General features: G+C 28.5%; 1 protein-coding gene across 1 annotated transcript; it reads left to right on the top strand.

Annotated features, from left to right (window-relative positions):
• The first annotated feature begins 6,319 nt into the window (after positions 1-6,319).
• Positions 6,320-13,230, top strand: LOC109806741 (isoflavone 3'-hydroxylase). The gene is made up of 3 exons (XM_020369244.3): positions 6,320-7,176; positions 7,293-7,488; positions 12,444-13,230. The coding sequence occupies exons 1-3, from the start codon at positions 6,467-6,469 to the stop codon at positions 13,047-13,049; spliced, it is 1,512 nt and encodes a 503-aa protein (XP_020224833.2). The 5' UTR covers positions 6,320-6,466; the 3' UTR covers positions 13,050-13,230.
• Positions 13,231-18,014: the final 4,784 nt, after the last annotated feature.

Raw genomic sequence — 18,014 nt, 5'->3', positions numbered from 1 at the left:
GTTGTTTACGTTTGTGAAAATGCGTACCAGTTGTTGTGAATTTATAGCACTCGCAATGCGAAGCCATTCCCCACCTCTTTTCAACGTATAGTATTTCGGAAAACTATAATGATATAGTATTTCATTTTCTAGTAATCATGTACTTGTTTACATTCATTCTTCTATTGACTTGACACTACAAGAAAATTGTAACATGCACCTTATAGTGATACTATACATGTCATTAAAAATTATTTTTACCCACACAATAATTATAATATATGTTGGTATATTATTAAAAAGTGTGGGTATAGACTATAGTGATACACGAAATATGTTGTTAAATCTTATTCAAAATCAATACTAATTAAAATTGTGTGTAATTATATATCAAATAGACATATACCTACATATATTGTACCTATAGTGACACTTTTTATATGTCACTATATGTAACATTTATTGTAATGTGTGGTATTAGAAATCATGTAATTTTTTGGGGGAACGCATTGTAGATTAAAGAATTCCTTTTTCTTTTAATGTGAATAAAGTATAGTAATTCTTTTATTGACTTATTATTGTTTTTTTTTAATTCACTTGACTTGAGTTTGAATCTTTCTTTATTTAAATTAAGTGCATTATTTTGATTAATGACTAGTTCATTTTGATAATCTTGTATGAGATGGTTTGAGAGAAAATGCAAGTAACATCATAGTATGCCCATACATCCCACTACAAAAAATATGCAATTTAGCGACCACCAAAATTGGTCGCTAAATTGTAAAAATCGGTCGCTATTTACCTTAGTAACCAAATTTAATCAGGCGCTAAAACCTTGGTCGCTAAGCTATTTAGCGACAAAAAAAATTTTGGTCGCTAAATAGTTGCAATGATTTTGGTCGCTGAAATGTATGGGACCAAATTAGTGACCGAATAAATCGGTCGCTAAATATTTATTTATTTTATTAAATTTTATAGACGTCACAAATTTGATTGCTACGAACCACTCATATTTAACCTCTTAAGGATTTTATTTCACAATACTTAACTTTTTAGCATGTTTTGTCCTTAACTACACAATTTTTGAAAACTTATCAGCACCCATCCCTATATTACTCCAAGTCAAGCACGCTTAACTGTGAAGTTCTTATGAGATAAGCTACCAAAAAGCAGATGCATGTTGTTAGTATAAGTAGTACAAATTAATTCATTTAAGTCATCCTCAACTATCCAATCTTATAATTATATTATCTTTGGATCCTTATCATTTTGGTGTATCCGGACCGTTATAAATATATAATAATTATATTACTAATAATAATAATTATATTATATTTAATTAATCTTTATATATACTTACTTTTATAATTAACAATCAACTTATTTCTATTTAAAATTAATTTTATAATACAATTTAAATTATTTATTATAAATTTAAAAGTTTAAGTAATAATTTATATATTTTAAAATGAGAAGGGTTATAATAACACTGATATAACTTTTACTAAGTATTACACTGCTCAATAACTTTATATTAAATGTGAATTTTGTAAATCCAACCGTTAAATTCAAAGTTCATATCACTTCATATGTTTATATCAATTTTTGTTAAAATTGAACAACAACTTAAAAGTAATCAAAGTGCTCATATTTTATTTGAAATGTATATATTACGTCAATTTTGTTTTACAAGAATGAAATATCAAATCACCTTGAATTCATATAAGATTTTGTATATATGATGTAAGAGTAAAAAACTTTCAATCTAACGGTTGAATTTATAAAATTTACATTTAATATAAAGTTATTGAGCAATGTAATACTTAGTAAAAGTTACACCGATGTTATTATAACCCTTCTCTTTTAAAATATTATTTTTATAAATTAAATTTTAACATTTTAAATAGATTATTAATTAACTTAATATTTATCCATCTTAAATCTAAGATATAAAATTCAAAAAATTTATTTATCCTTGTTTTATTTTCTAATTATCAACCATTAATAAAATACTAATTTAAAATCTTATCTAGTTATATATCATAATATTTTCATATCAAGTTTAAAATCAGATATTAGTTATACAAAAATATTAAAATCATATAGTAAATTATTAATAAGATTCTAGTTAAATAATTTAAAAAAATTTAAAATAATCAATTTTATCACATAACAATAAAGAAATACTAATAGTTAAGAAAATACATTTGTACTCTTCCTATTAGAAAAAGAGAGGATGTTATAATTCTTTTTTTCCTTAAGATATCACATCTCTTCTATCAATAAAATTTAAATATAAATTTCATTTAAAAATAAAGTTATCATAAGTTAGAAATATATATTATAAAATATGATCAAAATAAATAAGAAATATTAAAATTCATATACTCTAATTAAAAAACTGCCTAAAAATTCAATCGTTAAAAAAAAATCTCTAAATATTTTTTCACATAAATAACTATTGGTATTAATTATGTAGAAGTGCATATAAATATTTTTTTATTATAAATTAATGTCTTGCTCTTACAAAAAAAAGAAAATGGGATTGATACTCAACAACAATATTATGATCACTTTTAAGCAATTTATAAATTTGTTTAAGTTTTACTTAGTGACCGAATAGAATTTCGTCGCTAATTTTAACAAATATTTAGCGACCAAATAGAATTACATCGCTAATTGTAACTAATATTTAGCGATCGAATTTAATTTCGTCGCTAAAAAAATAAAAATTTCTGATTTAGAGATCGAATTCAATTCTATCGCTAATTTTAACTAATATTTAGCGACCAAATTTAATTTTCTCGCTAAAAAATCAAAATTTCTGATTTAGCTACCGAATTAAATTTCGTCGCTAAATTTAACTACTATTTAGCGACCAAATTCAATTTCGTCGCTAATTTTAACTAATATTTAGCAATCGAATTAAATTTCGTCGCTAAAAAAAATCAAAATTTATAATTTAGTGACCGAAATAGCGACCGAATTCAATTTCGTCGCTAAATTTAACTACTATTTAGCGACCGAATTCAATTCTTTCGCTAATTTTAACTAATATTTAGCGACCAAATTAAATTTTGTCACTAAAAAAATCAAAATTTATAATTTAGCGATCGAAATAGCGACAGAATTTAAATTCTGTCGCTAAAAAAATAAAATTTCTTATTTAGCGACCGAAATAGCGACCGATTTTCTAGCGACGACTTATTTTGGTCTCTAAATCGGTCTCTATTTTGATTATTCATAATCGGTCGCTAAATCAGTCGCTAAATAGCGACTGATAAATTTCGATCGCTAATTTCGGTCGATATTTTGCAATTTTCTAGTAGTGTCCTAAAACTCAAAATAAAGAAATTATGTTGTTTATTTTAAATCTAAATCCTTATGATCGATTTTGTTTTTGATTATCTCTAAAAAAATCTCATACTAATGAAATATGTGTACATTTTATAAAATCTATAGTTCTCATTTTCACATAATGTGGAACTTTGATTGCACTTTCAACAATCTTTCTCTCAAATAAAAGACCATAGTTAAACCTTTCTTTCAGCAGATAAACCACACAAGTATTTCATAGTGACCCTCACTTTTCCACAGTTAATTCATGGAAATAAGACACGCACTTGACCTCCATATTACTAAGAAGACCTGCATCTCCATATATGAACTCATCGTTAGAAGCCACCAAATCTATCATACTTGTTCAAGTTGGAGTTAGTTCTCCATTAGCCTTGTTATCACTTCTTCCCGTTCATCAGGATTCAACATACAGATTCTTTTCATTCATCTCATGGGTTTAGTCTATCTCCATTCATCTTATGGGTTCAATCTATTTTCATTAGTCTAATGAGTTCAGTCTGTTCTATTTTATACAACTTAATTGTAGTGTCCTAGGTCATTATATATATGTGTGTGTGTGTGTGTATTTTGGGAGTCCTTTCTAAGTGCACGTCACAAAGAGAGAAAGCATGAGAGTGTGCAACATAGAGAGAGAGAGCATAAGAACAAAGTGTTCAGTGTGAGCATGGAGAGTCAAGAAAAAAGATACATAGAAAAGAAAGGAGATCCCATTAGAGAGATTAAGGGATTTCTGAGAAGAACAAAAGTTATTTTATTGTAAAGACTTGATCTTGTTTTCAAATGGTGAAATCAGCTCTCTCCTATAGATGTTAGTCAAATTGTTTGAACCACGTAAATTTGTTGTGTTTTCTTCTCTTAATATTTTTAAAACCAATAATTACCATAAAAAATATATTATGAAATAAAGTTATAAAAGATAAAATAGAAATGTGAGTGCTTTTATTTATAGAGCTTATTATCTATAAAACACTTTCTAGCTTTATAATAAACTAATGACAACTAAGTAATATTTTTAACAAACTAGTCTTAATGCCACCTTTGTAAGGTAATAAGTGCTATAACAACAATCACCTTGAATTAATAACAAACAACAAAAAATACTCCTTTCGATCTTTATTATTATAAGACAATTTAGAAGAAATGATAGTGTTTTTTATAAAGTATTTTATAATTTATATAAAACATTAATTTTATTCTTTATCTTTTGCTTTTATTAAGATTGTGAAAACATGTGTTATTTCTATTGTTAGATAATGAGAAGACAATTTAAGAAATAAATGTTGTCTCATTTTTTAAATTTGGAAGACAACACATTAGTATATAAATATTTTTTATTTCAAAAAGATGTATTATAATGTATGCAGAGTTTTAAAAACCGACTCGAACCGGTTGAATCGAAAATCGATGGTCTAACAAGTTTGAGTCTTGAGTTGAATCGATTATGCATTCGACTCATTTCAAATCGGAGTGAATCGATCAATTTTTTTATTAGTGAACCGATGAGTCAAATAAATTCAACCACAAATTTTTTTTTTTTTTTGAAGGAATCACAAATCACAAAAATAACCTTGAGAATTGAATCATGTCCATGGAAGAGCAAAGAGTCTTATCACACATAACAATCACCACTTGTTCTAATATATTTGTTTGTTATATATGTAGCTTAAATATCTTTTATAGTACATTATTAATTTTAAATTATATATTTAAGAATATAATATCTATATAGATATTATATATATTATTTTTTTATATCAATTACAAAATATTAAATAGGTAAATATTATTTATATTTTTAATTTGTATTAATATATAATTTAACATATAATTTTTTATGTATTTTTTATACAAAATAAAAATAAAAATAATTTTAAGTAAGATAAAAATTGAATTTAAAATAATATATAAATTTATTAAAATTTATAAATATAAAATATAATTATCATAAATATTTTAAAAAATTAATAAAAATCATATTATATAATTTAATTAATAATCCATTAATTTAATCTTTGATTTATTAATATAGTATTTTAATCGATTTGAAGATAGATTCAATTTTTAAAATTATGAATGTATGTAGACACCGGCGGCTTCTTTTGACTCATGTCCAAATCAGTTTCAGTGGAGTACACATGAGTCAGTTTCAGTAGGTAACTGTATGTAACTGGTGAAAAAAAAAATATATATATATATATATATATATATATATTCTTTATAGAATTAACTATTTCATCTTTTTTTTTTTTTAGAAAGAACTGAAATTTTATTCAAATAAATAAATAAAATAAGTAAATATATTGTGGTACACACGGCTGTGACCGTTGCTATGGTGGAAAAGTTTGGTAAATGATTCGCATGAAAAAGTGTGTTCATATTTATTTATTTATTTAAAATATATAAAATGATCATAAACCCCTCTTAAAAAATTTATAAAAAAAAATCATGATACCATTATCCCGAAGCAGACCTCTGATACTTCTCCTTCCTTGCGGAGATCCTCGGAATGAGATCTACGAAGCCACCAACTCCCTCTCCGACCACAAAATCCTCAACCTTCCCTTTTTGAGAATGAAGCCTCCGAGAAAGATGAAGCACTTGCAAACATTATATGCTTTTGGGACAAAATGGACATTTCACAAAATAAAATAAAATTAATATAATAATAAAATTTACATTAAGTAAAATCTAATGTTAACCTGGACCATTCAAATATTATATTATACTTAATTTAAAATTTATTTATATTTTAAATATTAAAAATTATAAGTAATATTTTATTTTAATTTTTAATATTATAAAATTATAATATTATATTTTTATATTAATTATTATTATTAGTTTATGAATATCGATAATTCAATTTTAAATTAGTATTTAGATCGGTTTTATGATTTATTTATTTTTAAAAAAAAATTGGAGAGCCAGAAATAAATTGTAAGCAGTGGCGGCTTCTATTTCTGACTCGTGTACGCATGACTACATGAGTTTCAGTAGAGTAGGTAGTGGAATCCATAAGCACTGCGTCACCTTAATTACTGGCGCGTCTAATAAATAGTTCCACCCCACCACGTACACCGACACACACATTACAACGCAAGCTGCGTTACCTCACACTTAATTGCTAATGGCACCGTTCCTCTACTACTCCCTCCTCTTCCTCGCTTTCACCCTCACTATTAAGATTTTGCTCCAAGCCCAATCAAGAAGGCCCAAAAACCTCCCCCCGGGCCCACCGCCCTTCCCGCTCATCGGAAACCTCCACCGCCTGAAGCCGCCCATCCACCGCAGCATCTCCGCGCTCTGCCGGACCTACGGCGACATCGTCTCGCTCTGGTTCGGCTCCCGCCTCGTCGTGGTGGTGTCGTCGCCGTCGCTGGTGCAAGAATGCTTCGGGAGAAACGACGTCGTGCTGGCGAACCGGCCGAGGTTCCTGGCGGGGAAGTACATCTTCTACAACTACACGACGCTGGGGTCGGCCTCCTACGGCGACCACTGGCGCAACCTCCGCCGCATCACCACCATCGACGTGCTCTCCACGCACCGCCTCAACTCGTTTGTCGGGATTCGCAGGGACGAGGCGAGGAGGCTGGTTGCGAGGCTGGGACAGGACGCCACGTGTCGCGAGGGCGAGGCGCTTAAGAAGGTAGCGCTGAGGCCGAGGCTGACGGAGATGACGTTCAACGCCATGATGCGGATGATTTCCGGGAAGAGGTATTACGGCGATGACTGCGACGTGACGGACGCTGAAGAAGCCAAGCAGTTCAGGGAGATCATATCGGAGATGCTGTCGCTGTTAGGTGCCAACAACAAGGGTGATTTCTTGCCTCTTCTCAGGTTTAGTGTAACTCAAACCTTATCACTTTTCTCACTCTTTTTTTTTTTTTTTTTTTTTTTGGTTTGTTTAAGGTTAATTAGGACATGACATGAGTGTGAGTTTTGAGTTGGTATAGGTTGTTTGATTTTGATGATTTGGAGAAGAGGCTGAAGAGGATTGCGAAGAGAGCTGATGCGTTCTTGCAGAGTCTGATTGAGGAGCATCGCAGTGGGAAGCACGGGAATGCTGACACCATGATTGATCATCTCTTGAAACTGGGAGAGTCGCAGCCTGAGTACTATTCGGATCATATGATCAAAGGTCTTATCCAGGTAATTAATTAATTAATTAATCATATTTAAACAACTTTTATCCCCCATCTTTTTCATTCATTTGTTTCACTTGCCAAACATATAATCATAGTTTCTTGGAAGTTGGATTTGTTTTCAAAGGGAGTCATTAATAAGATAGTTACTCCCTCTATTTTTTTTTAATACTCTTTTAAAGTTTTACACGGTACTTAAAGAAATTATTGATATTTTAGTTTTTAAAAATATTTATTATTTACTTTCTTATTTTATCTTTTATTTTTATTTTTTTTGTATTTTTTAGACTGTTGAATTATTCCATTAAATAGTTGTCCCTTTTTTTGTTTTTTATAGTATTTTGTTGAGAATATATTGTTCTTATAAATGAACATTAATTTTATATGAATAGTTGGAGAAAAATTAGGTAGACATTAAAAATAAATACACACATTGTTCAAGAAACATGTATTAATTATCAAGGGTAAAAATGAAAGAAAAAAATTAATAACTCATTATTTTAGTAATATGACAATGAAAAAAAAATAACAAACTCTGACAAAACGACTACGAAAAAAAATGGAGGGAGTACTTTTCTCGCTGTTTAGTTGATTAAAAATTGACTAAATTCTATTTTTAGTCTTTAATTTTAAAATTTGGGACAATTTGTTTTTTTTTTAAATAGTGATTTTTTAGGATTTTATTTTATTTTTTAAATTAATTTAAGACATAAAATTTATTTTATTAAATTTATTTATATGAAAACCATAAAATTCAATAAATCTTGAGGGAAAAAGAATTATAAAACTAGTAAAACACGAAAACCTACAAGTAATTAGAAAATGTCCAATGAACTCATTTTCAATCAATTTTTATCATGTTTTTGTCTTTTTATTTTATGGAACACCAGTTTGGTTCATGTAGTTTTTAGGTAGGTGAATTTTAAATTATTAAAAATGTATTCAAAATTGTGACTTAAAATTAATAAAAATAAACACGATTTGAAAGGATCAAATTAAACTAAACTTCAAAATATAAAAGACAAAATAATTTTTAAAAAAAATAAAAGAGCAACATGAATCAAGGTAAAATTAAAAAATAATAATAATAATTTAGTCTTTAAAGTAAAATAAAAGTCCGAAGTTCAAAAATAATATCTCCTCCTCAATTCTGATTGTCCTTAACATAAAACGGAATACCTCTTCCGTAGTACCAAAAAAGTCGTAGTTCTTATACACGAGCTCTGCCTGTCAAAGACTACGTCATTAATTGGATTAGTTGCACTCCTTTGACCTAAACATATATACGAGCATACGTACTCGTGTTTTTTTTTGTTTTTTGTTTTTTATACATATCATTTTTTATATTTATTTTAAACATTTATTAAATTTTTTCTTTCACTTTACTCTTTTCTTTTGTAATATATAGGGAATATATCAAATCATAGTTTCTTTTTAATGTAAACTATAATAACTATAATATAGAATATTAGATCATATATTCTTATTGATCCAAATTAAAAATAAATAAATGTATGATCTAAATTTATAATTATCATTTTTTACAATAATTATCAGTCATATAATAGGCCTTATATATACAGGGACGTATCTTGTAAAAATGATTTTTTATGTGAGAACGAAACAGGTAAATCTAATTTATATAACTATAATTAAATGTATGATTTTTTTTTTTTGGGTTATATATCAATATCTTAAAGTAATTTGATTTGATTAGGAGATAAATAAAATTTAGTTAAAGAATCCTTTTTATTAAAGATCGAATTTAGATACTGTCTCAATAATTCAATTTTGGATTTAACACATTAATCACTTTAATTGTATGATTAAGATTTGAAGTCATATAATCACTTAAAAGAATTATAATTTGTGTTTTAATTTCATGAAAAAATTTATTATTAGTTATTTTTGTCAGATAGAAAATTTGCTAGTTAGTATTCAATTTTTTCAATCTTAAATAAAAAAACACATTCTATATATTTTACTTAGCAGTTGCATGAATGTAATGGTCTAGCTATATTTGCGGTTTATTCAAGAAGATGAATATTTTACAGAAATTAAGATTACATTCGTCCGTATTAAAATTTTATATTTATGTTTTTATGACTATTAAATAAACCTCATAAATTAAATTTTTTTTTATGAAACTCATAAATCTAATATTTTTTAACGAAAAATTTAATAATTAACACAAACCTCATTTCCATACATGTCACAAGAAAAATAAGATTGCCATCATTTGCTTACATATGCCACCAAGTCCAGGTGGAAAATCTTCAGAATTTAATTTAAATCAACAAATAACGCATATATATTAAGGTAAAAATAATAAGATCTTAAAAAATATGTATGCGTTGTTAGCCTGTTAGGTAAATTTTTTATTTTTATTAGCTCTTAAATTCACTTTAAATCAATTTACACCATGACCAACTTGAACTATTTAAAAATATTGTAATTTAAAAATATTGTGATCAAATTAAATTATAAAATTAAAGAAAATAACAAAAATATAATTTAGCCACACAAGAAATAATTATAATGTAAAATAAACTATAATAATTGATAATTATTTAATTGGAAGCATGTGAAGCGCCCAAATATGAAAATTAGTGAATTTTTTTTTTTTGTTGGTATTTTCGGTTTTATTCAGATTTGAAGAAGACACTCCATAAATAAGCTCCCTAAAAGTCATAAAAAAAAAAAAAAAATTCCTCCCACTATCTTAATTAAAACTTACTTTAATAAGAAAAAAAGCTCATTTTAAAAGACCACTAAGAGATTTGAGTAATATGAACATGCACAAGATCTTAATTTATTATAAATAAAAAAAAGTGTTTGGCCCTACTTTTTGTTTTAAAGAAAATATAAGTTAAAAAAAGTCAGGTCAAAAACACTATAAACATATTTGTTTTATATATAAGAGAATTTTTTTATAGACAAATATCAGTAATTAGTGTGTTACGTTACCTATGAGATTTAAACACACTCTTTCCGTATCAATCACTTTCATCCCTATATCCCTCCCCCACCACAATACCACCTTATAACATCCTCCCCCACCACCATACCACCTTATAACATCCGTTTTATATGAAAGTTTAAATAAAAACTATCCATCATAACTTTAATCTAAGTTACTTCCTCCGTCTTATAATAACTTATTTTTACACAGATAAAAAATAATAAATAAATAAATAAAAGAGAATAGTAATTTTATAAAATTAACCACATTTTTAATTTTCTGTTTGGAAAGATGCAATCCAACTTACTTTCTACATAGTATTATTAGGGATATAAATGAAAAATAGATAATTAATACCAATTGAAAAACTAATAAGACACTTACTTTGAAATTTATTTTTTCTTTTAATGTGATACTTATCATAGAGCGAAATGATTATAATTTTGTAATTTAATTTTAAACTTCAATATATTTTTAGTTCTTGCAAAATAAGCATGTCTTGATTTTGATCCTTATAAAAAATTGTTTGTATTTTATCCCTCAAAAATTTCAAACTATAGTTTTTGTTCCTATTATTTTGTGACAATTTTTAACTACTTAAGTTTATATTAGAATCCCCTCAAAAAAAAAAAAAGTTTATATTAGAAGGTTATTATGTGATTATCTCATCTGGTACTGATAGTTGTCCATGATACTTGTTTTGCATGTCACTTCTTAATTTTTTTTTATAAATCCTTAAAATTAACATTATATATATGTACCTAAAAATGATTCGTAGGAACCAAAAATAATGATTTTAAATTTTATAAGGATGAAAATTAAAGAAAAATATTTTGCACAAACTAATACCAAAATTTGTTTATTTAATAGGAACTAGAAATAATGTTTACAAACTTTAAAAATATGAAAAATAAAGAAATTTTTTTACAAAAATCAAAATTAAAACTCACCCATTTTACAATAACTAAAAATAAAAACATATTTAAGTAGTTTTGCTTTTTTTAGAAAAAAAGTACACGCTCTACAATCATGTTAATTATTCAACTCTGGTAAATGGGAGTTGTACTGAGAGGATCACATCGGTCACGTGAAACGGCACGTGACACATCCTCTCGGCCACCGAAAGTGCCAAGACAAAGGGTGTTCTTTCAAAGTACAATAGTCTCGGTCATGTCGACCACTAAGATAATCAAGATTATTGGATTTCTATCACCTAATTAGTCACTAATCTCAGGCGCGTCGGTAGTCGAGATAGTCGAATCTATAAGGTTCCTTACACCCAAGACGACGAACTCCCAATCATACTAGTAACCTAACTAGTCGGTCAATAACGTCTTGGCTCGATTAGAGGCTGAGACTCGAAGACAGCCTTGTGTAAGACGCTCATACTTAGGCGGTCCTATTCCTCTCAGCTCGGCCAATGGCCAAGATGGCTAATGTACCATGATTAGAACAATAATCATGATTAACAGGGACAAACACATGATTAAGACATAATCAGTCGTTTAGCACCATATTACATAATTTGGTAAATGTCAAAGAAGATCCACCACACTCAAGGCCCATTATAAGTAGTATAAATAAGTCACGTAAAACGAGGTAGGTTCCTGTTCATTATTACTATCGAGATTCGTGCTTGTCTTGACTTGAGCGTCAGGATATCTTTTACAGGTACCCTTTCCCTTTTAGAGCGTTTTTCCGGAACTCTCGTTCGGCCTTCATTACGAGTGTGCCTTTAGACAAGTATAATTTTATTTTATTATATTCTAAAAAGAATTATCAACCGGAAAGATTACAACAATGGAGATTTAACATAATTCATCATGTATTTAGTCCAATTCTCATCACCAGGACAACCCTTGTGCTTATTCTATATTATATAATTTGATCAGTAACTCAAACTATCGAGATTATATATATTTTTGTAATTTTAGACAAGAACTTATTAAACCCAATGTATCTTGTTAATTAAATGCTACTTGATTTCACATGAGTTGCAGGCTATGCTTCTTGCTGGAACAGATACATCAGCTGTGACCATAGAGTGGGTGATGTCTGAATTATTGAACAACCCCGAAGTATTAAAGAAAGCAAAGGATGAAATAGACACACAAATTGGAAAGGACCGATTGGTAGAAGAACAAGATCTATCAAAACTTCCATACCTTCAAAACATAATTTCCGAGACACTTCGATTGCATCCTCCAGCTCCATTACTATTGCCACATGAATCTTCAGAGGATTGTACCATTGGAGGATACCATATTCCACGAAACACTATAGTCTTGACTAATGCGTGGCTCATTCATAGTGATCCTAAACTTTGGAGTGACCCCATGAGCTTTATGCCCGAGAGATTTGAAAAAGAAGGGGAAGTGAACAAGTTAATTACATTTGGGCTAGGGCGTAGGGCTTGCCCCGGATTGGGCCTGGCCCAACGTACGGTGGGCTTCACAATGGCACTATTGATCCAATGCTTCGAATGGGAACGAGAAAGTGAGGAAAAACTTGACATGATGGAGGACAAAGGGATTACCATGCCGAAGCTAATTCCGTTACAAGCCATGGCCAAATCACGACCTATCGTCAATGACGTCATGAAGTAATTAATTAGTATTTTGCAGTAATTGTAGTGATGTGTGATGACAAAATAAATATGCATTTTCAATGCTTAAGGGACGTGAATAATGTGTATTCTAGAGTAAAATAAAATGTTGAATAACGATCATGTAATGATTAACAATTAACGGATGGTTAGTGTATACAAATTAGCTCCTCTTAAATTTATATTTTGTAGTTGATATTTATTTATAAGAGAAATGTTTTCTCTAACACTCTTTCTAATACCTTATTAGCAAGTAAGTAAAAATTTATTGAAAATCAAATTTTTGTGAATCTTCAAAAAAAAAAAAAAGGTTTCATTAAATAAAATGTATGATAGAATTTCATTAAATGAGATATGAGTTACAAAATTTGTGATTTTTAATGAATGTCGACCAATAAATATATAAACATGTTATTTTTTAAAAAACTTATCTCATTGGTTAAATAATTAATTCAAATATACTATAATTTAATCATGAATTATTATATAATTCAAAACTATTATTTTTTTAACAAGTATTTTAAAAAATCATTTTTAAGGGAATAATTGATCTCTTTCTTTTACAAAGCACAAATTAGTTTAGTGGTTTGTTTAGTTATACATAAAAAAGTTGGGTCTTAAGTACTGGGTTCAAGTCATGCCATGACCTTATTGTTTTGAGAGGGCCTTTTAGATGATATAATAATGTGGAGACATGTGTGTGTAAGTCTCGTGTTCAGAGAGAATCTCAATTCATAGATAAATAATTGGTTGCAAAAATGTTTACACATGAGCCAAGTAACATTGGTATATTACATCAGTCAAATAGGGTCACGTCATCTAAAGATCCTATCTACAAATATATGGTACGATTACAGACCCATTTTATAAAGATTGTAACACCCGCATAAAAGATAATCCTATCTCTGAAAAGGTACGTGCATTATAAATAAGAGAATCTCTATTATCATAAATTAACCTAAGTATCGGAGTTTCTTTTGCAAGTATTCTCCCATCAAAAGAACCAAACTATCAAGCAGAGGAAACTCAAAGATCTCGCCTAGGAAGGTTGCCACCTAGACCATTCTAGGTGAGAATAGGTACTATTTTTTTTTTCTTTACATCGATTTAATCTAGAATCGATGTAGAAATATACATATTTTATATTAGTTATTGATATCAAATATAGAAAACATTTTCAAATTTTAAGTATTGTCATTGGACTATTGTTTACATCAACTATGTAACAATCAGTGCAGAAATACTTAATAAAATGAAAGTTTTGCACTAGTAGTAATACTATAATTAATAATATTATAAATTTTAAAATTGTCATTACACAATGATGTTTGTTTTTATAATACTAGGAGAATCAAAATATTAGTGGGACAACACTAGGAAATTATTGGAAGGGAGAGAATACTTATCACTTGTAAAATATTTAAAAGTAACGTTTTTTTTTTAACTTCAAAATATGTTCTTAATGATGCAAGGAAAGCATAAGAAATAAAAATCATGCAATTAAAACAAAGAAATACGGCGATAAGGGAATATGCTTTCAAGTTTGAAAATTTGGGTGAAGTTAGGCTAGCCTGCCAATTAACTAAACACCTTAACTCGTCTTGTCATAATTTTTTTGAAAAGAAGAAAAAATGTGATTGATTTTATAAAATTAATTTGAATAGATAATTTTACTTAAAAGATGTGAAATATATTAATAATTTAGTCTAAATTTCATTTGAATATTAAATTTCTATTAATATAAGAGAAATTAAATTTATAAAATAAACTAATACTAACAAACTTATATTTTATTTTTAGAAACATTAAATTCTTTCTAAAAAGTTACATTGTAAAAAAATTAAACATAATTTTTTAAACCCTAAACCCTAAATGGATTGAATCATCTAGTCTAGTCCACTGAACTCATTTTTACTATCCTCAATTTAGAAGCTACACAAATGTGAAATTGTACAGTTGAAGATAAATTTTTAGTAGTTCATCACTTAATAATTTCATAATTAAATGTATTTAACTTGGAACAACTTAAAAATAACTAACCTTTTGTAAATTTTCTCCAAAAGTGTGTCAATGGAGACAAATATGTTAAAGGATTCAATCTAATGTGACCCTTTTTCATTAACACCAAGAATGATTCAAATCGAGAAAAATAGAAGGAAATAAATTAACAATATATCACACTTTTTTCTATACATTTAATATATCACTAATTTATTTTCTTAAAATTATGTGTAGATTTTTCCAAAATTATGGATAAGTCTTTGTTGAAAAATAAAAGTATCACCTATCAATTGATTAATTATTGGTGATTAATTAATTCTTTATAATAATTTTCTTATGTAATGTATATATATAGAGAGAGAAAAGAAAAAGAGAGGGGAGATCCACTTATAACTCTTAATTTAATGATTGAATTATTAAATTTTGATGTAAAACATAAATTATTAAATACAATAAATCTATCAAGACTTACTCTTAAAATAATTGGATCACTCCTTATATATATATATGTATATATATATATATATATATATATATATATATATATATATAGAGAGAGAGAGAGAGAGAAAGACATACACACACACACAAATAGACAGATACACTAAAAGTTGGTGCCTCTTTAAACAAATGCTTAAGTAGTCGTCTACCTTTATATATTGTGCTCAAACCTACAATTGCCTAAAATATAAAAAAAAGTGTGGTTTTTTGGTTTAAAAGAAGGAATTGCAATTAGAAAATGAAGAAGAGAAAACATAGGATAGTGTTAAGGGTAAAGGATAAAAAAGTCTCATTGTTGTTATTAAAAGTTGGTTAGTTTACCTGTAAGATAAGATTAGAGTTAGTTTGCCTCTAACTCTTCCTATAAATACATTATTTTGTTATCCTTTAGCAGTGTAATCATTTTTCTAAATCAATGATATTCATTTTCTCATCTTCATTCTCTAAATCAAACATGGTATCAAGAGCCTCTAGTGGTTAACTATCGTCTTTCGTTATGGCTTCTTCGTTCAATCCACAAACCTTCAACACACCCATATCCACAAAACTTGATGATGATAATTTTCTCATATGGCAACAACAAGTACAGGCTACAATTTGTGTATTCAATCTTGGGAAGTATCTTCTTGAAAACTCAGTTCCAGAAAAGTTCAATACCAAAGAAGATGAAGCAAAAAACAAGATCAGGGATGAATATTTGTAGTATGACCAACAAGATCAACTATTAGTGGCATGGTTATTGACATCAATGACAACTCCAATCTTGACTAAAATGGTTGGGCTAGTGCGTACTCATCAGATATGGAAGCATTTGGAGACTTATTTTACATCACAAACACGAGCAAAGACCAAGAAACTAAAGTTGCAATTACGTATGTCAAAGAAAAATTGCACGGTAACAAAATATCTTCTTTCAATTAAAAAGACTGTATTCATTAGCAGTTATTGGTTCACCAATTTCTGAGGAGGATCATATTGAGGCCATTCTTGATGGACTTCCGAAAGAATTTGATTCTTTTATCACATCTATTACATCCCGTTTGGATCCTTACTTAGTGGATGATATTGAGGCATTGTTATTAGCACAAGAAGAAAGATTTGACAAACACCGAAAAACATAACATAATTTTGTTCAAGCAAATACTGCAATAGTAAATTCTCAAATGGAAAATATTGGAAGAGGAAGAGGAGGACAACAATATGCCCATGGTGCTAACTATGGTCGTGGAGGAAGAAAAAATAATAGAGGTGGCTTCAATAACTATAGAAGAGGAAGAAATACACCAGGAAGAGGCTTTGACAGAAATAATTGGTTTCAATTCAATCAAAATAATTGGAATGATCCTAAACCACAATGTCAAATCTGTGGAAAATTTGGGCATGTGGCTATTGATTGCTGGCAAAGGTTTAATCAAGACTTTCATCAACCTCCATAGCCTAATACCTCACAGTTTCATTTCAGTGCATCGGTTTATTCTGATCAAGGAAGCATTGCCATTCCATCAACTGTTCAAGATCCTTTGTGGTATCCTGATAGTGGGGCCTCACATCATATTACCAATGATGAAGCTAACTTCTCAGCTAAATCCTCTTATGAAGGCTCAAACAATGTCAAAATTGGTAATCGTGCAGGTTTGAAAATTTGAAATATTGGTTATTTTGAACTGTATATGCCAAACACTTCTAGACATTTTATCTTAAATCAGTTATTTCATGTACCTTCTATCACTAAAAACCTATTGAGTGTATCCAAATTTGCTAGGGAAAATCTTGTATATTTTGAAAATTTCCCTAACTTTTGCAATGTCAAAACACAGGATACTAACCAGATTATTCTGCAAGGTAGGCTTCAGCAAGGCCTATATGTTTTTCCAAACTTAAAGACCACTCATTCCTATTCTACTTATCAAGCTGTCACAGATTTTATTCCTGCTCAATCCCTTAGCAATCTTCAGCTGTGGCATGCAAGACTTGGCCATCCCTCCTCCAAAATTGTCAAAACCGTTTTAGATAATGTCAAATCTCTTGTAATACAAGTACCAATCTTAATTGTCACTCTTGTTGTTTTGGGAAAGTACATCAATTACCTTTTATACAATCTACAACTATATATTCTAAGCCTTTAGAGCTTGTGTTTATTGACATTTGGGGACCTTCTCCTATTGCTTCCACCCATGAAAGTAGATACTATATTGTATTTCTTGATGCATTTTCTAAATACAGTTGGATCTATCTTTTACAATACAAGTCTCAAGCTTTATATGCATTTTTACAATTTAAATCCCTTGCTGAAAAACAACTTGGAACTAAGCTCAAAGCCCTTCAATCTGATAATGCAAAATAGCTCCTTAAATTTTCTCCTTACATAATACAAAATGGAATTATTCATAGAATATCTTGCCCACATACACACCAACAAAATGGAAGCCCCGAATGCAAACATAGGCATATTACTGAGACGAGT

The sequence above is a fragment of the Cajanus cajan genome, chromosome 1 (genome assembly GCF_000230855.2).
Source record: "Cajanus cajan strain Asha chromosome 1, NIPB_CcT2T_4, whole genome shotgun sequence".
In the NCBI taxonomy this organism is placed as follows: domain Eukaryota; kingdom Viridiplantae; phylum Streptophyta; class Magnoliopsida; order Fabales; family Fabaceae; genus Cajanus; species Cajanus cajan.
This window is presented reverse-complemented; position numbering and strand designations above follow the sequence as displayed.